Source organism: Helicoverpa armigera, chromosome 2, assembly GCF_030705265.1.
Source record: "Helicoverpa armigera isolate CAAS_96S chromosome 2, ASM3070526v1, whole genome shotgun sequence".
Taxonomy (NCBI): Eukaryota; Metazoa; Arthropoda; class Insecta; order Lepidoptera; family Noctuidae; genus Helicoverpa; species Helicoverpa armigera.
In genome coordinates, this window is record NC_087121.1 from 11541513 (window position 1) to 11568061 (window position 26549).

Consider the following 26549-nt stretch of genomic DNA (forward strand, 5'->3'; position numbering starts at 1 on the left):
GTTATCAATTAATATGTAAAATCATTTGTGAGACATTGTAATAGTTACTTGGTAGCTTATATTTTCTATTAAATTCTTTCCTTTTTAAGTAGTTTTAATAAAAATAACGCTCAATATAACAGTTAATGGGACATAACCACCTGCTTAACGTATTTATAATGTGTATGTTTATATGCACACATCTAACACTGTCAAAACAAATTAAACTTACGCGACTTAATTATAGAGGTGCGCACGAGTGGATCGTAACTGTATTATAATGATATGTATGAACTATTGTTACGGTATTTTAATTTTTATAACTAGGACTTGTTCTTAAGTTTTAAAGGAGTTGTTTCACGTAAAGCGTAGATTAAGTTTCGAAGACTATATCACACAAATAAGTAGCGTTGGTAAGTTTTGTAAAATTAAAAAACACATAATGTAATGATGGGAAATAAAATACAAAATATCTATGTTTCATTCAATTGTTCAGAATATCTGAACAAAACATTGATGACAAAAAACATTATTTAAAAATTCAACCATGCTTGATGCTACTTTATAAGCAACTAGAAATGTTAAATTAACAAATTGGTGTGAATTCCGCACGACACAACATTGTGGCGTGGTGCATTTTAATTTCCAAAGCGTTGGCTAGTTCGAGTCTTTGTCGTTTGCGATGTGACTCCATCCCATACTAGGTTAGTTTAGGGTCACCATCGGAAGAAAGTTTAAGATTAAAAAGTTTTTGATCCTATGCAATCTAGACACACGGCAGTGTGTCCGCCAAGTTCGAGCAAAAAAGGCGACACACCGGCCGTGGGTTATATTACACGAACCATTTCGGGCCAAATTCGACCCCCCTGTAACTCAAAATCTATTTTATTTACGCATATCAAATTTCTAGTATCTGTTGAGACCCCACTCTCTTATCTAAAATACAAAATTTCATTAATATACCTATTGTAGGTCTTGAGATATTGACGTCAGAAAATCGCTATTTTTACTATACACTGATTCACTGATTCACTTATTCACTTATTCACTGACTCACTCATCAAAAACCTAGACCACTTCCAATGGTCGTATTGACTTGAAATTTGGCATGGAGGTAGGTCTTTATGTCAAGGTAAAGGGAAAAATCTGAAAATGGCCAAGTGTGAGTCGGTTTCAAAATAATGAAGGTGTTTTATACCCGGTGTAAATTTATACCCCTAAGGAACTAAAACGAACTAAATTTATCTATATTTATATAATATATCTTCGAATGGTACAAAGGTTTGTATTTAGTCAAAGTAAAGTAAAAATCTGAAAACGGCCAAGTGTGAATCACTTTCGAAAATAACGAATGTGTAACTTTGATCCACGAACATAATATATGATAACATGTCATGTCAGTCAGTTGGTAAATCTAGTCATAGTTAATCTAGTTCATTTCTTTGTAAGAAACATAGTGCATATTAAAAAATCTAAAAGATAGTATAAATGAGACATTTCTTTAACTAACTTCATCATAAGAAAAAAATAAAATAAACAACCTTACAAAAATAAATGAAATACCACCCAAAACAAAAATGTGAAAGACTGCCAAGTTCGATAATATGGGAATGCTTCGCCTATAAAAGAAGTGAGATCTGAATAAGTACCAAGTTCCATACACATACCTCAGTTAAAAATAGTTACTTTTTAATGATGATTACTTGGCAAGTTTTAATAGAAAATTAAATACTTGATTCATTGCGTTTAGTAGGTTTATAACAAGGTGTATGAAAACTTGCCAAGTAACATCATTAAAAAGTAACTATTTTTAACTGAGGTATGTGTATGGAACTTGGTACTTATTCAGATCTCACTTCTTTTATAGGCGAAGCATTCCCATATTATCGAACTTGGCAGTCTTTCACATTTTTGTTTTGGGTGGTTTTGATTAACTAAAATATATGTCAGTAGTAGTAGTCTGCAAATGCTGTGTAAGTCAGTAATTTGGTTTTGAATTGATATAATTAAATTTAGGTATCCAATTTGATATATCATATTTATCAAAAACATTTATATTATATGTACCTACGTAATTAAACAGACCCTATTCTCCTATATAATTTTAATTACTAACCTAGAAAAATACCGTTCACAAGTTAATTAAAGCTGAAGCTTTTACTACTAACTTGACCTTTAATAACTGCGTACATAAACATTAATTCACAGCTATATTCTCGTGTCAGCCCTAACAGTGACATTTCACACCTCGTAACAACGTCACATCGTCTGCTCTCTGTCAATTAGCTAGCTTTGGGCTATGAATACTCAATTACGTAGCCTTAAAGGGGTAGAACAGGGCAATATCCAATTATATTCACAATAGACTTGTGTTCGATTGTGCTCCGTCACACGATTGGGTAGGTAATAAGGATCTTTGCATATCACGGGTTTGTTAAAAGTAAATAAAATTGTGCACTAAAATAGTTTTAGTATGAGAAGGTAAGGGGTATATGAAGCTGTGAAGTGTGCGTTTTTTTATTCTTACTTATTTTATAAATCCAAATCTAATTATTTTTATAGAAAACACTTAGTTTTGACGACGATAAAACACAACATTTCAATCCATCTTTGCTTTCTATGTGTTTTTGCTGGGAACAAGTGGCGCAACGAACTCCCCAGCAACACATGTCTGTCTGTAGGATATTTTTATTCACGTTATTGCTTACGATTTGTCGTACGTATTTGTCAGTTGACTACATATATCTAAATTAAAAGTTAAAAACGTCTGTATTTTTATTGTACATACAGTCTGTGCAAATAAATAATTACATATTTTATAAAATTGGCCGCTTGTAACTCAATAATTCTAATTAGAAAGTAAAACCTCAATAATTTCTGATTAACTAAAGATAAACATCAATTACAATTTAATTATTCAGCACAATTAACCGTTTCCTTATTAAAACTTCGATTCAAGTACGTGTCTAACCTATGTACAATCGCAAACATTAATGGTTTATCCACTTACTACTTTTCCTTTAGCCGTATAGTGCAATCTGTAATAAAAAAAACAATGATCGAATAAAGGTATGGATTTGTTATTGACAACATATTGGGAATATACCTCTGTACTTTATAAATATCGAGTGAATGTTTTGGATTTAGAGCCGATTTTTCAATAGCCAGAAAACTTATCTGAGGAATAAATATGGCGGTTTGACACATTTTCAAAATGTCAAACATAGTCTTCCGATAAAAGTTATCTATCGAATGAAAAATCGGCCTTTAGTTGAGTAATTTCACGAATTTATTAAGCGACAAAATTACAAAGATACCAAAGTAGCTCAATCATCAACGTCCCCGACAGTACATAGGAACATTCCTAGTAAGTACATACTTAGACTTATCTAATCCGAATCTAGCGAAGCGCAGGCGCAGCTTAATAGTATTGTTTAATTGTATTCGCGAGGCTGTAAAGAATACTTATCGCGATCGACTGAACTTTATATGATATCTACTAATGCGAAATCGTGTGTGTTTGTCTGTCTATGAATTAAATAGCGAGTTAAACTGTGGGCGTTATTTTAATGGGTTGGTGATTATAATTATCTTATTAAGTATGGTATTATTATATTTTATTAAATGTACTGTTTAAATTATAATAACTGGAGGAATTTTGACATTGTTACTTATTTTGATTTGTCAAATAGAGAATTCTTTGCGCGTTTGTACGTAGGTATATACATAGTCCTACTTAATCGACTTTTCAGAAAAGGAAACTCACAAGGAAAAAAATAAAAATAACAACACTTAATTTAAATACATATAAGTGGATTGACTATACCTACCTTTGCAGGGTTTTAAGTTATTATCCGTATTTTCATTGAAAAGCATCGTAAATAAGGAGTAATATCAAGCAAAACCTGGTGACCTAACACTAGTACACAACATTTGAATGATACAAAGACTACAATGGATATTGTGCTTAGATTGATGCGTGCGTGTCGGCTGCTTATTTATTGTGCTATAGCTTATTGAAGCTTGGACACTTCAGCGCCACTGGGTGTATGGTCATTGTAGATTTTAAAAGCATTTCGAGAAGAAAGCATTTAGATTCTTTTTGATACCTAGATTTATTTTGTCGAAGAGTACGAGAGTCCGCAGTTAGAGGTGTTTTAATAGATAGATAGTTGTTAATTTAAAATCAATCAAAGCTTAAGAGTAGTAGTAGTAAAGCTTAAGGCTGTCAAAAGGTGTAAGTATTGTAGTTATTTCCGCTCGTTCCACTCACAGTTATTTAAGTAGATACAGCATCAAAACGCATTTTAATACCAAGCACCAGGATTTAGTACCATGTAATAACCAAGAGTATTACTAACCCACTTAAAATAAAAAATGGCATCTAATTCCTACCAGGACACTAACGTGCATTACATTAGCACGAGACCTTTTATAACCTCAATATTTCTATTCCCGCCATTTCATATGTCAAAGTCAAAGCTAGGCTTAGGAAATTATAGCGAACAGCCTCTTCGCCTGACTTAATCTGTGGTCTGACAGTTTATAAGTACCGCTTAATTTGCTAAGACAAACCCTTAAAGGGGGCGGGACGTTGGTCATCCATCATTGTAAGGCGGGAGCGATCCGCTTTGGGAGATTGTGGGAAAAGGGAGGGATGGCTGGCGATTTTTTGGCTTGGAACTTTTCTCTGAGTATCATCACAGGAACAAATAATATAGATGAAATATAATATTAACATGTTACAGCACGTTAACACTAGCGGATTTTCACATTCCAAGCGACAAGGATCTGTCATGCGGTTTCACGTGTCATCGTATGATTCGTTTGGAAAAACTGAGCGGAAAATCCGCTAGTGTGAAAGCGCTCTCAGTATATGTAGCTTTGTAGGATCGTATAATCTAGTCTTAAAAACCAGAAGCAGGTTTATTTAACGAGGAAATTACAAGAAATAGTTTTAACATGAAAATCAACTAAGATTAGTCAAGAACGCGGCAAAATCGTGTTCTGTCAAACTATAACATGTCTTGACACCATGACGTTCGAAAAAAGAATCCTTCAAGCAAAGGTGCGCGGCTGAATGGCGAGGTGTCTATGGTCGCTCGTTCCTGCTGCCCTCTTCGTAACTACTGGCAGCTAACACTAGATTATTTTCTGTTTTTTTCTTGTAACCGATCAACACTTGAAAATAAGCAATTACTTATTATCTGGTTGCTGGTCGTGCTCGCTTGGAACAAGAATGATCTGCGGTTCCAATAACTGACAATTAACATTCTTGCCTCAAATACAGGAACCGAAATCACATCCCTCCCTCCGCAAAGTTGGCATACGCTCCACTCACCTAAATTAGACCACATAATTGGTATCGTCTTCTATCAATAACACATTGATACCATAAAATGGAGTTCTGATAACATCATTAAGTACCGCAGGTTTATTCAGTGATTATAAATCATGTTCTTGTGAAGCGTGTTATGGATAACGATTGCTATCGGTTTGTATGTATAGTTTACGTAATGATAGAGGGATAAGCTTTCTTTTAACGTAGCAATTTTTTTGTAGATGGAGACAAGTGGTTTTTGGTTTTAGATACTTTGGTTTTTGGAGGTTTCTTAGTAATTAATTGTATTATATTTTGTTAGAAAAAAAAAACTATTATAGATGAAATAATATAATGTATTTTATAACATTTACCTACCTACCTTTTGTATACGTTGAAAGTTTTGTAAGGATTTACACATTCTTTAACCTTTTAACACTAGAGCTGTAATTTTGGTTTAACGCATTTAAATGCAGGATGTAGGACATAACTTAGCAAAGTTATATAAAGAAAAAAATACTTATAGAACTTCAACTAATAACAAACGACTAGCCCACAATCTATCTATCGCAAGCGCACCAAAGCGCACCTCTTATGTCCGACCGAAGCAATCGCGTTTACTTTTCTAAAGCCTATCATTAACTCCATCGCTTGATATTTAATCAGGATTCCATCAAAATTGACCACTTGATCACTTAAGTCGGAGGCAACCAGTTATTTTCACAATTTTCACACCTACCGCAGTCGGTAATTTAAAGACATAACTTTGACGAGATTGGGTAGTGAATGCTGCTATAAATATCGGTTTTGTATCGAGTCGCCGTTTCGAGATGAATTTAGATGTAAATATAATTTTATTAGTTGACTAGACATGTTTAGATAGAAGCTAGAGCAAAGTACTCGCTATGAATAGAATCTCATTCTAGTTCATCCGTGTGTACCTACAATTCTCTTCAAATATATATTGTGTGTCTTTCTGAAGCCTGAATAGGAAGACTTAGCGAATAGCAAAACATGAGATCTTTCTACTCTTTATAATACTTCATATTTTTCAATACAACAAATAGTAAATCGAATAAAATTAATCTTTAGTACCAACAGTTATTGCTATAATAGTCTTTAGGATAGCCCGGGGCAGTCCAGCTTTTACCTCACTGACAGCCTTATAAATTGTATTTTATCACGGCATAAGCTATCCTTCCATCGTGGTGGCCTAGTGGGAAAAGAACCAACCTCTCAAGTCTGAGTATGCGGGTTCCATTCCAGGTCAGGCACCAATGCAGCTTTTCTAAGTTTGTATTGTACTTTCTAAGTATGTCTTAGACACCAATGACTGTTTCGGAGGGCACGTTCAACTGTAGGTCCCGGCTGTTATTTAACATCCTTGGCAGTAAGTCTGACACCAGTCTTACTTAAGGGGTATTGGGTTGCCCAGGTAACTGGGTTGCGGAGGTCAGACAGGCAGTCTCTCCTTCTAAAACACTGGTACTCAGCTAAATAAGGTTAGACTGGAAGCCGACCCCAACATAGTTGGGAAAATTCTCTCGAGATGATGAAGCTTTTCTTCCGTACAAACTTAAGGTCTGTAAGCCTATTTTGGTATCAAAAAGATCGTGACAATTAAACTCCATGTATGTACTAGTTTTGTATTTCATTTGTAAGCTTTTAATTATGTGGCCCATTATTTCAGTTTTCATGTTTATCAAAACATTACATCTTAGTGTATTGCATATGTAAGCAACTTACAAGCCATTTACATGTAAAACAGACTATTAAGTAGGGTTGGTGATTGTTGCTTTCAGAAAGATATCGAGACTGTATGGTTAATTTCAATAATTTTATATCTAATAGTTTAAGGAATTCGGAAGCTTACTTTTTGTATGGCCAGAATATTTAATTCTCAGGAAATAAATGATAATCTACATTACGAGTCCTTAATTCCTTGTACCAAAATAATGCTTTAGGTAGTCATACTAATTGTTCTTAAATAAATATTTCTTTGTAGGACACGAGACCACATGGAAGTCCTAGAGTTTTAGAGCCCCAAATTCGTATCTGGGTACTGAGAAGCTGTAATAAAAATATTTTCAATTGATGACAGCCCTACGATCGTAGTACAGTCACGCCGGTGGTCTGCGGGTCCACGAACACATTTACACGCGCGCCCCCTAACACACGCCTGTTATAACAATCGCAATCAAACTGTACTTGCCTTATCATGGCGGATTTCAAACTGAAATTCTTCGCCTAACTAGAATAATATAACAGTCTCTCAGTCTAGACGAGCTATATAATATGTATTGCAGTTACTCAGTTGTTGAAGCAGCATGAAATCCAAAATTTCAAGATAAGAATAAAATGATTTAAAACTACAACTTGAAGTACTAGTAGATTCGTTTAACTCTCGTTCAATGTGTTTCGTGCTCTCTATCCGTGTTTAGCTATAATTATCTAAAACAAATAATTTTACTGAACTTATAATACTGAGAAACAAAAATGGTTTGTATAGATTAAGAACTTTTTGCAACCTGTCATTTATTACTTTGTTTTCTTACCTGCCAGTGTCACATCGAGATCATGTCATTGAAAAGTTTATAGCAAAAAGTTGATAATCCACATTTTTTGTCTGTATTATCGTTTTAATGTCATTAAATTGACGTTTGGATACGTTAAGAATGTATTCTTTATTGAGTGTGTTATCTTTTATGGACTGAGTTGATAAAATTAAAATATAATTTTTATCAATGCGCAATTAGTTCGTAAAAGGTGTAAACTTATTTTTTAGTTAGTCATAGAAAACTGCTGCTAGGAAGAACTTTTACATCAATGAAATAAAGTCCCCGGATGATTCCATATGTACACAAAACTCATTATATTTATATTGTTGACGTATGGTAATTTGCAACCAATTTATATGATACTAGCTGTTGCCCGCAACTTCGTACGCGGATCCTGTCCCTTATGCCAGCGACTACGAGGTCAGCAAAATCAAAGATCTGAATAGTCTGATATTGAATTTTAAGGGACCGAAGAGAAACGTTCTATATACTTAATTTTTGTACTTCAACAGCAAAAGCACAGCAGACTAAACAAAACGCTGAGAACTGAACCGCAATAGACGTGACCATAGGGATAAAAATAGTGATTCTAATTAGTCCGCATTTGTGTGTGGCAAAAATATTACACAAGTATTATTACGTAAAAAAACATTAAATAGCTGACAAAGTCGTGGTGACTTAGTGGAAGTCGTGGTGGTTTAGTGGGTAGAGAACCAATCTCTCAAGTATGAGCGTGCGTCTTTGATTCCAGGTCTGGCAAGTGCCTGCCAATGCAACTTTTCTAAGTTCATATGTACTTTCTACGTATATTTTGGATACCAATGACCGTCATTTGGAGGAGATGTTAAACTGTAGGTTCCGGCTGTCATTGAACATTCTTGGCTGTCGTTATGGGTAGTCAGAAGCCAGTACTTCTTACCAAGGGGTGTTGGGTTGAACGGGTAACCGGGTCGTGGAGGTCAGATAGGCAGTCGCTCCTTGTAAAACACTGGTACTCAGTTGCATCGTGACTGGAAGTCGACCCTAACATAATTGGGACAAAGGCTCTTGAGATAATAACGACAATAATAATGAGATATAGGTACCGCAGGACATCTGAGGCTGGGAGACGGGGAGTAGCGACCCCACGGGGCTATATATACTGAGTTCTCCAGGGAGAGTATACTGTCCCCCGTCTCCGGCCGGTCGGAGTGAATCATGACGGGGGTAGGTCTCACGCCTCTGGCTTGGCTTGGCCGTCCAGAGTGGAGTCGCTAGAGCAGGATTAGTAGCCCTACTCGGAGGGTAGGTAGGCCTCATGGTAAGCACAGGGAGCGCGTAATCTGCGTTTAAAGTCCACCGAGGTATCCTCACATTTTAGCACAAAACCGGGGATTGTCTTTTTTTAACGACGTCTACCGGGGATTGTCCTTGGGTTCATTTCTATAGTGTATAAAGGGATAATCGTCGGTTTTGTGTCACCATTTCATTAAAGTTGTCTCAAAAGGGCTTCAGCGAGTTGGCTTCGGCCCCACGTTTGCCTCCCAAAAATTCGGAACTCTATAGTCCCGAGGTCTGAAAGAGACATACAATATAATAATGAGATATAACGCAACAAAGTCGGAGAGTGGGGCTCGTGACGCCACGTCTAGGTATGTAAAATTTGTACTAAGCAGTGAATTCAAGCGTTGTTGTATCTTCGTTATTATTTGTTTGTGAGAGAGAGAAAAGAAAAATACGTGTCTAAAAGACGGACTAATTACTTTTTTGATTCACCATACCTATTTCATAACATTCATTTCTATACATTTCAAGTGTAGTATTGCTCTTGAAGTTCCACATCAGGTGTTCCAGATTTTCGATGTTTATAGATACGTCAATAGAGAGTGCATCAGATTGAACCACTTTTGCTAAAACGTCATATCTTCATATACTATAGTCTAGCTGGGCTCCTGGAGTTCCACATCAGGTGTAGGTGTGGTTCAATTTTTATAAGTCAACAGAGAGTGCTTATCAGATTGAACAACTTTTGCTAAAACGTCATACCTCTATATGCTATAGTCTAGCTGGGCCCCTGGAGTTCCACATCAGGTGTTTTAGATCTTCAATTTGTGTAAGTCAATAGAAAGTGCTTATCAAATTGAACAACTTTTGCTAAAACGTCATACCTGTATATGGTATAGAGAAGCTGGGCTCTTGGGGTTCCACATCAGGTGTTCCAGATCTTAAAATTTATTATCTCAGCTGAAAATGCTCATCACATGAAACAATTTTTGCCATGGCACCATTTTTGTATCTCTTATAGTTTTGTTGGTCTGTTGAAGTTCTGCATCAGGTCTTCAAGTTTCGAAGATAAATTATAGCCTATATGTTGACCAGGCTTAATACTGATACAACAAAGAAAAAATCATTGAAATCCGTTCAGTAGTTCGGAAGATTAGCGTGTACAAATCTAAGAAGATGTATACAAACTTTCATCCCCTATTTTATCCCCTTAGGGATGGAATTTATCAAAATCCTTTCTTAAGGGTTGCCTACGCCATAGTAGCTTTATGCATGCAAAGTCTCAGTTCGATCGGTTTAAAATTGACAAAGTTTCATACAAACTTTCATCCCCTATTTTATCCCTTTGGGGGTAGAATTGATCAAAATCCTTTCTTAGCGGATGCCTACGTCATAACATCTACCTGCATGCCAAATTTCAGCCCGATCCGTCCAGTGGTTTCAGCTGTGCGTTGATAGATCACTATGTCAGTCAGTCAGTCAGTCACCTTTGAGTTTTATATATTTAGATTTCGTTTGATGATAGAAGCATGAGATAGTTCGCTTATGAACCGAGTAAAACTATAAAGAACAGCTAGTAACTAACAGTAAAATAATAAAAGCTCCAGAAATAGAACACTAATTATAACAACACCGAAATGGATATTGAATAAGAAACAATTGCAAACACTTCTGAGAAATATCTTTACCGTTTAAATTAAAACTTCAATTACGGACATAAAAAATAGATACAAAACAAATACAATTACTTACCTATAATAATATCATAACAATGACTATGAAGAAACTGCATTGTTGACCTACAAGAAAATAATTTAAATTGTGTGTCGATAAAAAAATAATAAGTGCACATAAGAATGATACATGAATTAGATATTAAAACAAATAAATCGCCAATGTTTGTTGCAGTGTTAATTATATTTTAGATGAACTATAACATATTATTTTTGATAAGCTAGCATCGGAATTGCATTTAGATGATGCAGCTGTTTTTTGCGCAAACGCAGTATAAAAAGTTACATACAGTTATTAAAAAGATACATAAAAAAATAATACTTATGTACTTATAAAATCCCTTTTTGAAGACCCGATTACTTAGTCAATCTGCTAGAAGATACTATATTTATTGAACTCCGAAAGAAGAAGACAATCAAGTTCCCGATTTGTACGTAGATGACTTATCTCTTAAACCCGAAATCTACACTTTTGTTTGGACCTTAAATCCCTTAAAATAAACCAGGAAAATTATGGATAAAGTCCTAAACACATCGATATATTGCATGACAAATGCACAATACACATCTTCCATTCTAGAATAAGAACTGTACGTACATAAATAACAAAACACAAACAAATCCTGAACACGTTTATATTCTGTGCACGTACAATCCGCAATCACGCAAAACTTTATTAACTCTTCAATATCCATTTCCAATAGAAGCAATCTTGGGCCATTACTATTCTTTATAGACATAGTTAAAGGCATAAATTACAGCCCATATATTATCTCAGAATGGCTAATGTAAACGAGGATCAGGCCTCGTGCACGGATCGGAAGCTATGACAATGCCAAACAATTTATTTTAATGGGCATTTATTAAGTTGGTTGTATAAAATCGTTGGTAACTCGGCGGGTGGCTGCATGCTTAGATTATCTGTGTCATGCGCCGCGCGGCTGAGATGCGTATCGGGTGTATTCGGCTTTATTCGGCCCGTATCGGCAGCGATGACAATGGCGAACAAATGCGATCACGTTCGCTCGTACGTTGTCTAATATATGATTTTGATGTTGCGATTTGAATATTGATTTTAGTTCTTAATGATTGTTTAGAATTGAATTTCTCTGCTTAGATTTAAATGGAGCAGAATCTGTTGTCCATTTATGAAAACTATCTTGATCATCCGAAATAGGTTGCTTCTATCTTGGACAAATATTTTCGCAGTCTTTGGTCATTCCTGTCTCCAAAAAGAGTTTAGTTCGTTGCCATGGCAACCAGGGTTGGGCATGACGTGACCTGTCGTTATAGCAAGTCTCAAGTAAACTGGTTCCTCTGATACACTAAAGGACGGATAAGATAGCCAGGAATGTTCTGAACTTGGGAGTTAAGTCAAGAGCTTAGTTTGGAAGCGGATGCTGTTAAAACTTCCGATTATACCCATTATAGGTAACAAAGAGATCCTGTGTGGAAGTATAATTTGGTTATACGGGATAAACAAAACTAATCTTTGTAGGGACTGCTGTGAAGAGGCCAGTTAGAGTGAAATTATGCGATAGGTAGATTTGAAATTGTGGATTTAGGAACACTTTAGAAAAGAAAAAACTTAAAAACAGGAAGGCTTTATATTTAATTTTCAATCATTATTCTGAAATTAACTGAAAAGTACAAAAGGATACATCATGTTTCGTATTAGGGAGGACCGAAGTAAGAAAATGACAGGATCAGAAATGGATCCAAAGGAACTTAATATCAGTGCTCTCATCTGGACAAGCCCCTAGAACCATTTCGTAGCGCCACACTTCGTATTAGGAGCTAAACTGCAGATTTAACACTTTTTGCTTGATGGATATTTGCACACTGTTTTACAAACAGCAGTCATGAGCGCTTCACCATAATATTCATGTTTTATTACAAAGCCTACATGGATGTAGCCCCTGCTTTCTTTATTTCCACCTGTAATAAAATTAAAGTATCTGTTTGTAATGTCTCAGAAAAATCTTTAAATAGGTACTTACTATTGAAATGTTTGTCATGTCTTTTTGTTCATCTTGCTGTCGCAAAATACCTGCATTAATGAATTAGGCAAAATATAATAAAGAAAACTCAAGGTTCCTTAACTAGATAGTGACTTATTCTTCATCAAATGACAAAAACCTATTTTTTTTTATGGTAATTTGTCAAGATTCTCCGACACCATCCCGCGACCCCCTACCACTTGCGCCGCACCAAACCAACAGCAATTTAGAGCCGATACGAAGCGTTAGTCTGTCCGAACTGGTGCTAACTCATGCAAGGCGAGCAATAACGCCGCATAACTCAAGGACACAAAGGTTTGACGTGATAAACGTTCTAGTTCATTCACTGGCTTCGGTATCGCGAGGCTTTTGTTCCGCATTTGTTCTTAAGCAAATGGTAGGGGATATTGGATTTTGATGGCGGGTGATAGGATATCATTTGGTTAGGTAGTGGTGCTTTGGTTATAAAAATTGCATAATTTAAGATCATTTTTGATAAATGGGATCTAGAAGGGGGATGTTTTACTAAAAGGGGATAAAACTCTAAAACAATTTCGTGAAAATTGCGAACCTTAAATGATATAGAGGAAGTGACCCAAACAATGAATGGATTCAATTGTCAACTTGGCTAGAAAGACTTTTACCTGTAAGACAACACCAGACAGAAGAGAGAGGAAGGAGAAAACATGTTACCTCAAAGAAAATTGGAATAAAGGCAGAAGGATGGTAACGATGATATGAATTGTGCAGGAGGTCACTGGATAAAGAAAGACTCTTCTCAAATGTAAGCGATTTAGTCGACATAACTATTTGTTTACTGACCTTCCATATCTTCAGTTTGATCAAATACCTTACCTATTGTATACCACCTAATACTAGAACTGCCAAAAGCCATTGTCTGTCTTAATAAGTCTTGTGCATACAAACACTCATAGAAACAAACCCATACATTTTGGATCCAAAACAATGAAACCAACACACAAGACCAAAGAGTTCCTACTCCATATGACACGGCTGAACCACTTGACGTGCCAACAAAGCTTAACAAAGCCACAGTATAATAAGCCACAATAGACGCAGGACCACAAAACGACCGCCTGACCATAATTCGAGCCGCGATGTAAACATGCTACAATTTGCTACGTTTACCTATAACATGTTACAACTTGACCTTAAAGAGGTCCTGTTTTTGTCATGAGCGGAGCGGGTATAGTTTTTATTGACAAAGATATAGGTAACTGTTATTCATTTACACCCGACAAAGTTTAATTAGAGGTGCCACGGTAGATAAGAAAAACAACATAACTAAATGTTGTTAACGAATTTTTGTTCAATTCCTGCCTAATTAGTTTCAAGAATTGCAAAAAATGAAAAATTGAAAAAGCAAAACTTTCATAAATGTTGAGTAATTAGTTAAACTCGAAGGTCAGTGGTGTAAGAAATTATGATAGGTGACAATAACAAGTTATTTAGATACTACAGATTCTTCAGATGCAAAAAGTTATAAACGACTCATGCACACTCATGTACTGAGGGTGCAGTTTATTCAGTCTTAAATTGACATAAAATGTATGGACGCACCCGAGCGGTCGACGGGTCAACATCTCCCCGTGGAGAGGCGAAACACGTGTCGAGTATCCAAAGCCTCGAAAAACTGTCTCATGGGAATTAACGCTACATATTTTTCCACGCATAGTTACGCCTGATTCCATAATTTACCTTAAATTGACATTGATTTATCAATACATCGATACCGCTTATCGCAGTGCAGTGAAAATCTCCTAACTTCAAAATACTCCATCTCTTACTCTCTTCGCTCATACACTAAACTGTTACCCTTAAATCCATCGGTATTACCGGCGCACACTTCCCCATTACATGGCGGCGGTCCCCGCTGACGATTTGCGCGCATTTGCGCAGGAGTGTGGTAGCTATCGACCTCTGATGGCACGGGTTAGCGGCTGTGAGGGCTGATTGCCGGCCACTTAGTGAAATAGCTGTTTCTTTCATTGTGAGAAGGTTAACTTGAGCGGTTTGAAGAAAGTATTGGGTTTGGATGTGAATGAGCAGTCTTGGTTGTTGTAAGTGCTGATATCAAACTTTGCTGGTTACTTGAATGAATCAGGCTAGAAATTATGACTATTAATTTACACTTAATTTCTATAGATGCCCAGAGACTCAATAAAAAGAAAATGAGGTTTAGTATAAAGAAGAATAATTAACAGGACTAGAAAACTAAACAAGACTTTCAGACAAAAAGGGTCATTAAATCCAAAACTGAAAATCTTTCCTTCTTTGAAGGAACCCTCTTCGTATACAATATTGTTTCTCCATTCCAAGAATGATATAAAGATCCCACAAACCAACTACAATATAGACACAATATGAAATTCATACTTAATAAAGAACGAAATAATTTATGTACTGGATACATTTGCTGTACTGGATTGGTGAAGTAAAACACTGCTCGGTCGCTTTCTTCAGTTCTGTTTATTCTTTAAATGTTGCCTGCCGACTGCTTGAGCGGCTTACAATGGCTCTCATTTTATACAATTTTGGGCAAACTATTTCTAAAGCTCTGATTGGACGACCAATCAGAGCGCGTTAAATTAGACCAATAAAAAATATTTACAAATTTCTTGTTTCCACTCTTGCTTCTTATTGGCCCACGCGTTTTGGCGTGCGGTCTGGGCCCTAGTCTTCTTTATAAAGTGAATTTAACCTAGTCATTGTACAATTTTAAAGTATCTTACAAATGTTATTAGACTATCAAACAACAAACATTAAAACATTAAGATATAAATATTGAAACATAATCACTTCGATCGTATAATTATTCACGACACATATTGTTCCGCACTCGCGTAATTATTTTACGATTCGTATTGTCCCGCACATCACTCCCGCCGTGCGACTGAGTCGTATCTCATTCCGGTGCGGGTGCGTCGTCTGTTGACAGGGGCAGGATCACCAGCTTTCTCACCGGCCGACGCAGCACTCCTCCCTTGGTCTGCACGTCCACCGTCCGCACGACGTCGTCGGGGCCAGGATACGTCGCGACGACTCGTCCTCGTAGCCACACGTTGCGGGGCAGGTTCGGGTCGACGATCTGCACGAGGTCATTCACCTTGACCTCTTGACCCCGGCCGTGTGGCTCCCGCCGGTGTTGGAGCTCGGGAAGATACTCCTTTACCCAGCGGAGCCAGAAAACATCGGCGAGTCTCTGCGCGGCTCGCCAGCTGGATCGGAAAGCTGCGTCGCGCTCGGTGAATGTGCCTGGCTGTGGCACGCGCCCCGGGCCCCCTAATAAGAAGTGATTAGGGGTCAGGGCTTCTGGATCTTCTGCGTTGACGGAGACGTGTGTCAACGGGCGGCTGTTTACTGTGTACTCTACTTCGGCGAGTAGAGTGGCGAGTACTTCTTCGGTGGGGTGGCGCTCGTGCAGTGTTGCTGCGAGCGCGTTCTTCACGGAGCGCACCATGCGTTCCCAGGCGCCGCCCATAAACGGTGCTCCAGGCGGGATATAGCGCCAGGAAATGGTTTTCTTGGCTGCTTCCTCCGCTGTGGCTGCGTCGATTGTTTGTCGTAATTCTTTGTCAGCAGCTTTCAGGTTGGTGCCGTTATCCGACCAGATCTCGGTCGGACAACCTCGTCGCGCGATCATCCGCCTGACCGCCATCACTGCTGAGTCGGCACTGAGCGAGCCGGCAACTTCGAGGTGTATGGCTCGCGTCGTGAGACACGTGAAAATGGCCACGTATCTTTTTTGTCTGGCGCGTCCGACTGTCACGGAGAGGGGGCCGAAGTAGTCTACTCCGGTGAATGTAAAGGGTCGCTTATGGTGAGCTAAGCGACACGCTGGCAGGTCACCGGTTCTCGGGTACGGCGGCGTCTGTGTCTTCATGCGGCAGAAGAGGCACTGTTTGATAACTGTGCGTGTTATAGGACGCAACCGCAGCACCCAGTACTGTTGGCGGCACTCGTTAATGGTTGCTTCGACGCCGGCGTGATGAAGCTGTCGGTGAACTGCCTTTATCCATAATTTCACCGTCGGGTGCTCTCCGCTGACAACCAGTGGGCTTTTGACATTTTCCTTGATGTTTTCTGCTGCTCGGATACGGCTGCGTAGTCGGAGCGAGCCGTTGACGCACTCGACGCTGAGTTGGTGCAGGCGGCTTTCCTTGGCGATCGATTTCCCGCTGTTAAGACAATCGATTTCTTCTGTGAAGGTCTCTTCCTGTGTGGAGCGCATCAGAAGTTCTTCAGCTCTTATAAGGAGGTCAGCTGTTACAGGGCGTAGGTCGAGTGTCGATTGTTTCTTTGGTCTAGGCGCCTGTTGTTTTCCGTCGCAGTTCTAGTTCTCTTCCACGCAGGATCCGCTTCTTTGTTTTCTTGGTTCGTCGGTAGTTGACCTTTTGTGTAGTTGTCTTGCAGAGGTCGATGAACTGAAGCACGCGTGCGGTTGCGTACCGGAGGCGGTCCCAGTTGGAGAATTTCGTCGGGTCAGGCAGACTCTCGGCTAGTCTGTGTTTTCGTTTGTTGCTTATGTGATGCGTCCTTTCTTCACAGTTTTCTTCGAGCGTTGTAGGCGGTGCGGGTTCTGTAGGCCACGAGTCTTCCGGTAGGTATAGGAAGTCTGGCCCTTTGTACCACCGGTGATTTTTATCAAACGCGGCTGGCACGTCTCTTGTTGCGTCGTCGGCGGCATTTTGTTTTGTCGGTATCCAGCGCCAGTCATTGACCTTAGTACTGTCTTCTATTGCTGCGAGTCGGTGGGCCACGTACGGTTTATATGACCGTGACCCCGTTCTGATCCATGTGAGTACTGTTCGGCTGTCGGTCCAGAATACCTTACGGTCGGGTTTTTTCTCGTGTTCTTCGATTACGGCGTCGGCGAGTCGAGTACCCATGACTGCGGCTTGCAACTCCAGTCTGGGTATACTGGTGAGCTTCAGTGGCGCCACTTTCGCCTTGGCCATGATAAGGGATACGCCGATTTCTTCGTCGGAGGTCACTGCCCTCCAGTACAGGACAGCTGTATAGGCGGACTCGCTGGCGTCGCTAAATACATGGAGCTCGAGCGTGGAGGCGTCGCTGTATTTCAGGTAGCGTCGTGGTATGGTTACGTCGTGGAGACTTTTCAGCTGTCCCATCCATGACTCCCACTGCTCGGCCAGATCTTGATCTATGTAGTCGTCCCATGCAGTGCCTCGGCGCCAGACTTCTTGGAGCAGCTGTTTTGCCCGGATAGTGACAGGCGAAGCGAACCCCAGCGGATCGAAGAGCGACATCACGATACGCAAGGCTTCCCGTTTAGTTGGTCGTTTCCCTTCGACGAGTGCTGTAGGTATTCTGGCCATGTTCAAGTTGAAAGTCAGCTCGTCGGACTTCATTCTCCAGATGACACCCAGTACTCTTTCGGTCTGTTCTTTGGTTTTATACAGCTCCAGGTTCCCTGTTTGGGTTTCTTCTCCCAGGGCTTCCAGGAGTGGTGCTGAGTTAGACTTCCATTGCTTCAGCTCGAAGCTAGCCTTCTTGTGTACTTCACGCACACTAGTAGATATGCGTATGGCGTCTTCCAGGCTTCTAAAACTGTCTAGGTAGTCGTCGACGTAATGTTTATTTACAATAGCAGCTGCGGCCTCGGGGTGAGTGACCTCGTGTTGTTTGGCGTTCAAATTCTTCACATAAATCGCTGTTGACGGTGAACTTGACGCCCCGAATATCAGAGATGTCATTCGGTATTCTTCCGGAGGTTTATCGTCGCGGCGCTCCCCGCGCCATAAGTACCGCAGCGCGTCTCTATCTTCAGCTCGTAGTTTCACCTGCATAAACATTTCTTTGATGTCTGCTGTGACGCCGATGAGGTGTTGCCTGAAGCGCATGACGACGCCCGGTAGAGACTGAAGTAAATCCGGGCCTTTCAGTAGCATATCGTTGAGTGCTACACCTCTGGTTTTGGCGGCGGCGTCGTGAACTACTCGCAGTTTGTCTGGCTTCATGGGGTTGATGACCGCGAAGTGAGGCAGGTACCATGTTTTATCAGGAGTTTTCTCACGTGGCGCGGGCTCGGCGTAACCCTTCTCTATAAGGGCTTCCATTTGTTCGACGTATTTTTTCTTAAGGGCGGGTTCACGGTCGATCTTCTTCTCTATGTTGTAGAGCCTTTTCAGTGAGTTTTCATAGTTATCGGGTAACGTGATGTTTTCCTTCTTCCAGAGCAGGCCGGTTTGATAACGCGTGTCGTTGACCTTTTCTGTTTTCTGTTCCAGTATCTGAAGCGCTTTTTCCTCTGGATCTGATTTTGGTCTCTTCGGGTTAATGCAGAGGGCGTCGACTTCGAAGTACCTCTTGACCAGGCTTTCTAGGTCATCTTCTGCTTCTGTCACGTGAGAGACGAAGTCGATCTTCCGGCCGAGTGTTGTTGTTTGACTGCCGTGTAGTACCCATCCGAGTGGCGTGAGTGATGCCACCGGGTGGTTTTTGTCGCCTCTTCTTGTTTCTTCAGTGATCAGAAGATGCCAGTTGTCCTGGCCAATAAGTATGCGGGGCTTGGCGTTGGCGTACGCGAGGTGGTCTTTGATGTCAGATAAGTGCGGACATCTTTCCACCAACTCTTGAGGCACCCGCTGGGAGGACACTTGTAGGTTTCTTATTGTTCTCGCCTGTACTGTTTCTTCGCATTTATTTTTCCCCTTGAGGCCGATAGTAACTCTTCGTGACGCAGATTCGGCCGTCTTCATTTCATTTATAGTTTCTAGCTTCAGTGGATCGGATGGCCCTGTTGCACCGACGCTCGCCGCGACGTCATCGTCTACGAGCGTGACCGTTGACCCGTCGTCCATTAACGCGAACGTGTTGACGCTTCCCTTCGGTCCGTTCACCTGAACTGGCAGGATTTTCAGGTAAGACTGTTTCCTGACTGTCCACGCCGAGTTGATACTTTCAGTCTTCGATTCATTTTCTGTATTTTCAGTCTTTTCAGCTTGTTCTGACTTCTTGTCTTGATGAAGCAGTTTGTTGTGCGTGTACTTGCAGCCGTTGACCCCGCATGGCTGCGCACGACAGTGGTGAGTCTTGTTCCTATAACGCAGACATCTGAAGCAGAGGCGTTTGGACTTTGCTGTATCCCATCTTGAATCAGTTTCCATCTTCTTGAAAGTTTCACACTCGGTTATGTTAGTGTGATTTGTTTCGTCGCACACGAAGCATTTCGGCGTGTAGCGTTTTTCTGTGACGTTGGTGACTTGTTGTGTTTTCTTCGTAGGCGCAGTCGTAGATAGTGCTGCCACCTGTTCGGGTAATGCGTAAGGCCCGCATAACTCAGCTTCTCTCTTGAGATATCTCTCCAGTTTGATGAGGCAGGGATCTTCTTTTGGTTGCGTCGACGAGAAGTCGTAATAACGGTACCGTAGCGTCGGTGTTAACTTGTCCACCAGTGTCTTCGCGAGTTCCGGGCTGTGCATGTAGTTGTAACAACCCAGTGTTTTCAGTGTTGCGACGACGTTAGAAATCTTCGTGGCGAATATACAGATGTCTCTCGGCGACTCGGAGAGGCGTGGCAGGCTTCGAAGTGTTTCCATTTCTAACATGGCGATGGATTCTGGTCTGCCAAATCTTGACTCCAATGTCTTCATAACTTCTGAAGGGTGCGTGTTTGTGATGAGCAACCCTTCAACTGCTTCTCTTGCTTTTCCTTTCAGATTTCTTCTTAATCTGTTGATGTTTTCGACGATGCTGAATGTTGACTCAGACTCGTAGTAGGCGGCGCGGAAAGGCAGCCACTCTTGATGTGACCCGCTGAATATAGGTAGTTCGATGAACTTCGGTCGCTGAGCCGCCTTGACAGCCTTGGTGATTGCTTCTGCTAAGAGGGTGAGGTCGGTTTGTCCTCCCGCCGGTACTCGATGAGTTTCTTCTGGCTGCGGGGGGACGTCGCGGACGACTGTCGGTTGCGGCGGAGGGCAGTGTGGCTCGTTGGCGATGGCTAAGACGGGACGGGCCACTTGATTGTCCAACCAGTTGTCGACGCGGGCGTTGACCTCGGAGTAGAGGAGTCTTGTTCCCCTCTTCATCTTCCTCTTCTGTATCTTCGGCTTCTAGTGCGGCCAGGCGGGCTGCTGCCAGCTCCACCTGAAGGCGTAGCAACTCTTCCTTGGCTTTGGAGATTTTCTTCGACTTGCTGTACGTTGAACCCCCCTCACCCCCTTTCTTGCTAGGGGGGCGGGGAAGCGGCGGATCAGCTGGCTTCTTGTTTTCGGCGGTGTTCTTGACGATTCGTTTGACTGTTGAGGCGTCACCTTCACGGCGACTTTTCGACGTGGCAGCGGCAGGCGGCTTCATCAGCTGTTTCGATGCGGTGAGCGTAGTCGCGACGGAGGGCGGCTTGGCGGCCGCGGCGGGGGGGGCGGTGGCAGCCGGTGCGGGAGGCACGGCGGCGGCTGCTGTGGCGGCGGCGGCGGTCGAGACGCTGGCGGCGGAGGTCACAGTGGTAGGGTCGGTCGTCCCAGAGGCTGTCGTTTCTTCGGAGTCCTCCGTGGCAGTTGTCCTCGTCTGTGTCGTGGTGGCTTCCGTGCTGGTACCGGTCGCTGAAGTTTCTGTAGTTTCTGCGGGCGACGACGGTGCGGGCTGCGTGTTCGACGGCTTGCGGCCCCTCCCCTCGGAGCGTGTGACTGGCATCTTGCAGCTGACGAGCTTGACTTCGACGAGACGAGTTTCTTCACAATCCGGCTCGAAGGACCACTAATGTACTGGATACATTTGCTGTACTGGATTGGTGAAGTAAAACACTGCTCGGTCGCTTTCTTCAGTTCTGTTTATTCTTTAAATGTTGCCTGCCGACTGCTTGAGCGGCTTACAATGGCTCTCATTTTATACAATTTTGGGCAAACTATTTCTAAAGCTCTGATTGGACGACCAATCAGAGCGCGTTAAATTAGACCAATAAAAAATATTTACAAATTTCTTGTTTCCACTCTTGCTTCTTATTGGCCCACGCGTTTTGGCGTGCGGTCTGGGCCCTAGTCTTCTTTATAAAGTGAATTTAACCTAGTCATTGTACAATTTTAAAGTATCTTACAAATGTTATTAGACTATCAAACAACAAACATTAAAACATTAAGATATAAATATTGAAACATAATCACTTCGATCGTATAATTATTCACGACACATATTGTTCCGCACTCGCGTAATTATTTTACGATTCGTATTGTCCCGCACAATTTATGTGCAAAGTAATGCATCTTGCGCCGGTCGCCGCGGGCTCGCCGGTGATTTTACGCATTGTAATTCGTTCCCAGGCTGAGCTTATTGTTTTATATATTGTATGTACCTTTAAATGAAGGTTCAGCTTTGATGGTAGATGATGGCGAAAGGATTGGAGGTTAAAGCTTGTGCTGATCAAGTTGGGAGGATTAGATGATTTCCGCAACGCCAAAGATGGAGTTTAGAGAAGCTTTAGCTTTACCAGTTGTTCAGGGTGACTTTACTATCATAAATACAAACACTTCACATGAAAAGAGGTCATCTATGTAAAAATTAAGAAGGCTTCACAATATTTTCTGCTATCCCTTAATTGTGACATGACACTCTCAGATAAATTGGCTTTGATTGGCATTTCATCTTCATAACAAAAGGGGTTTATTTATTTCCCGACAACTAATAGGTAGTCTTTATTACATAAAACCACAATAAAGTTAGATTTCTTTATAAACAACAGTTCCCACAGCAACTAACCACATTATCACAGACACACATTACCGGACTGGTTTACCGCCACACTTTACCACCTAATCGAGGATGTATTGAGCACAATAAACAACAATTACAGCGAATAATGAATGTCCCACAAACGTCATTAGTCGTGTTAGTACAACGGCACTAATACAATAAATAATATAATGTTATAGGGGACGCGGATAGGTACCGACGGCTTCGGACGAGATATTGCTGGCTTGAGATCTACACGCTTTGTAGTGCCGCGAGCCTAGGGCTGCCATGAAGATGGTTTTGCGAAAAAATTGGCATGAACTCTGTTACAGATCTTTTATTTTTCGTGCATGCACTTTATATGTAAGAGCGCTCACACGCTTTCGTGAGATCTATAGTTACTTTGACTGTGTTGTATTTATTTTTCTGACCAGTGTCTGGTCATCTGACTATTTTAGCTGAAAGGTTATACGCACATTTAAGCTTGTTTAAAGACAAAACTTTAAATAGATATTATCATAGTATCAGTGTTGAGTTTTCCGCATTCATGTCAACAATTTCTCTGTAGGTATTAAACATGAAACAATTAGGTATTTTTAAAGATCGGAAATACATAAAAAGTTTTAATTGATCATTGATCAACACGAAAGTGAGCATTCGTAAACTACATCTACCACAGCAATTTAGTGATCCCCTATAAATTCTACAAAAAATCCTAATGAGAACAAACGTAAACCCTAACGACACAAAGTACAAAATAGCAGCTTGATTGAAGTGAGTTTATTGCATTAAATTCTCGCGGTGTCAGCCCTAATTCCGAGTGCATACGATACGGGACGAGCTTTGTTTTGTACTGCCACAGACTTGAGAACACGGCAGATAGGGATTGATATAATTTTATTGTGAATATCTTATATTGTCATAGTTTTTTCGGAGACTAAGGATTTATTTACGTGATGAAATGGGTATGAGATAATTATTTGCAAAAGCTGTTGACATTGCGATTTATTATTATCATAAATTAATTGATTTCAGGTCAGATTTTTAATTTATTTTGGTATCCCGCAGTACCTTTGGTTAGATGACTTTAGAATTCCTCCGATACTTTTAAAAAGCTATATCCTTACTCAAGTTCTTCAGCTACCATGACAGATTATACCATGACAGATATTTACGGAAGAATAAGCAATATTCAAGCTAGTAGCAGACCACAGTAATTAACAACCCAAGCAAACCAATCATTTTCGTCACCGCTAACCCTCCAGCTAACCAGCCACCTGTTATTATAATTCGGTCGTCTCTATCTAACCCTAACTCGCCGGCTGCCAGCTATAAATATATTTCGTAGTGCACGCACAACAATTAAATTATCATAGGGAAGTCACCGCACGCGACCCCAGAGTTATAGCGACGAGTGGATGCCGACAGACGTAAGGTAAAATAGCATAAGTGCAGAAACGAGAAAAATAATCGTGAGTTTTTTTATGTTGCAAAAGAATAGGTTGGAGTGTATGTTAGAGATGTGTGTGTTTTGAGAATGTTATGATTGATTAAAATGGTGAATTATGACGTCCAAATTAATAAGATGAGGTTAAGTTATCATTTTATGCTGAAAAGTTTGCTAAGTTGGTTACAAATTGACAGTAAGCTCCTGTTTTGCTCTGTGTTAAAGTAGTTATAGGTAAATATTTTATAAATGGATTATTTCTTTCAGAAACTAAAGACAGTTAATCAGAACTATATTTTTAACCAGTTAAGAAACCCTAAACTACAAACTAAATAAACTTATAACACAAACGCATATTACTTTACACATCTGAAATCTTTCCAAAATCCTCAATTTTCTGCAACATCTCTGAAGAATCATCATCTCATCAAGAACAGTCATAACTTTCCCCTTACAATTCAATCGACTCCCACTTTTTATAAAATTCTAAATCTTCAACTTACCCCCCACGAGGTCCGCCCCCCGTCGTCTGGGTGGTTGACGTCAATTACCAGAGTTATAGCAAGGACGGATCGTGAGTCGGGTCCTCGACGCGCTTGTTCATGCCCTAGCAGGAATGCTCTGCGTCTGCGCATTCGGAACGTATCGACCGATTCGGTTGATGGACATATCATAAAGTTTGTAATGTTTTCCGTGTTTGGTTACGGTTAGTTAGGTTTTGTGGGATTTGGATTGTTTCCTGGTGACCCCAAAAAGTACCAAACTGCTGAATTTCTCTTTTTAGGTCTAAGATAGCGACACAATTTTGATATCTTGTTGCTTTTGCGTCGTTTGTGTTAAATTAATGGTTTTTCTTTCTTTCTTTTCTTTCATATCGAGTATATGTTGTAACAAATTAATTATAACAATATACTTAAAGATAACTAAAATCAAATGAATAATAAAAACCTTACATTGTGATTGACATTAGTGTCCCTTATAAATTGTAGTAATAGTAAATTGCAATAACTTTAACCAGTTTATTTATCATTATTTTAAAACCAATTTAAATTCACCCAATAATTTCCATCAACAGAAATCAAACAGCCAAACAGATTTACACTAAATCTCGTGAACATAAACATATGTTCGACCCGGTAGCCATCTTAGTTCTTTGCCCAATCCGTGACGAATACGTAACAAGCGAGTCAAAGGTTAGCCCCGCCCACCTGCGCACGCACGTCTAGATGTGTCTAATGTTATGTGTGGAAAGTGAATTCTCTATGTATCGGTAAATATGGTAAATAGATGCTTTTGTGGGTATTTATTGGGTTGCATGTAGTAGGGACGGTATAACAATGTAGGATGCTGTATATTTTATTGGGATTTCTTAAAAATCTGTTTATTTTTATAAGCTTGAGACAAACTCTGCTACTACGTCAAATAAGGTCATGAGACCTATTATATTAATATACTACAGTATAAAGTTTAAAAAAATATTCAGATGGAAGGAAAAAAAAAGCAATGTTTAGGTATAAAATCTGCTTTTATGGATGAAGAATTAGAACAAAGAAGGCAAATTGATAGTGGCGTTGCAGAAAACTTACAATACCATTTGTAAACGAGCATTTTAATGTGCTGTACAGTCGACGACAAAACTGACTTGCTGATAATAGAAAACAATTGTATCTGTAAAATTAAAACGAGGTTAACCTATTGTTTCATTAGCAAATATGGGTATTTGTTTTTTATAATATATTCAAAATACGGATTACTTATATGAAACATATGTTAAATTATCCAGAAAAATGTTCATAAAGCAACTTAAGCTAAGTTGAGCTTGTACAAGACCCACCTAAGTAGGCACCTATATTTTAAAACCAATACATTACATTATCAATAGGTCCTCCGATAAAATCTATCTCGCTCTAATGTTTAGTCATAGCTCATACTCATATCCTAACTGCTAGTCATCCAATTACTAGCCATATTAATAACTCAGACTCTGATAACGTAAACTAGGTTGTTTAATAGCTTTAAGGTGATATTACACTTGACAAAATATACCTTTAATATCGTTACATCACAAGACCAAGATTTGATGATCAGTCAAGATATTTTTTTTTCAAAACCATTACAGTAAAAATCATGGTAAACATTTTCTACTGTTAATTAACTCTTATTATAAGGTAGATTAAATAACGTTAGTTTCAGAGATCTCGTAAAGATGAAGTTTGCCAAATTATGTAGTAAGTTACAAAGATATCTTATACATACACATAACACTTGAAGGAGAATGAATAATCATCTTTAAAGGATTGCTTTTACTTTGAAAATAAAAGTCCAGTAAGTAGCATCGCTTTTAAAATTTTAATCAAGTGTTATGCACATAAATCGACCAACATCTTTACCTAGTGTCCAATATCCCTTAGATAAGTCCATAGTGAGCAACTAGCAGTATTGACGCGGCTTAGCATACAACTTAGTTGTATTACATGAGTCTCAGATAACTCCCTGATATGTTTTATACGAGTATTTAATTATAGGGATTAAGAACAT

At 39.7% G+C, this 26549-nt stretch overlaps 1 protein-coding gene across 1 annotated transcript; it reads right to left on the reverse strand.

Moving 5' to 3' along the window:
• Positions 1-15323: 15323 nt before the first annotated feature.
• On the reverse strand, positions 15324-21532 carry LOC135118744 (uncharacterized). The gene is given in 4 exon segments (XM_064041522.1): positions 15324-17192; positions 17195-17253; positions 17256-20840; positions 20896-21532. Coding segments are annotated over 4 exon segments (5787 nt in total). The 3' UTR covers positions 15324-15686.
• Positions 21533-26549: the final 5017 nt, after the last annotated feature.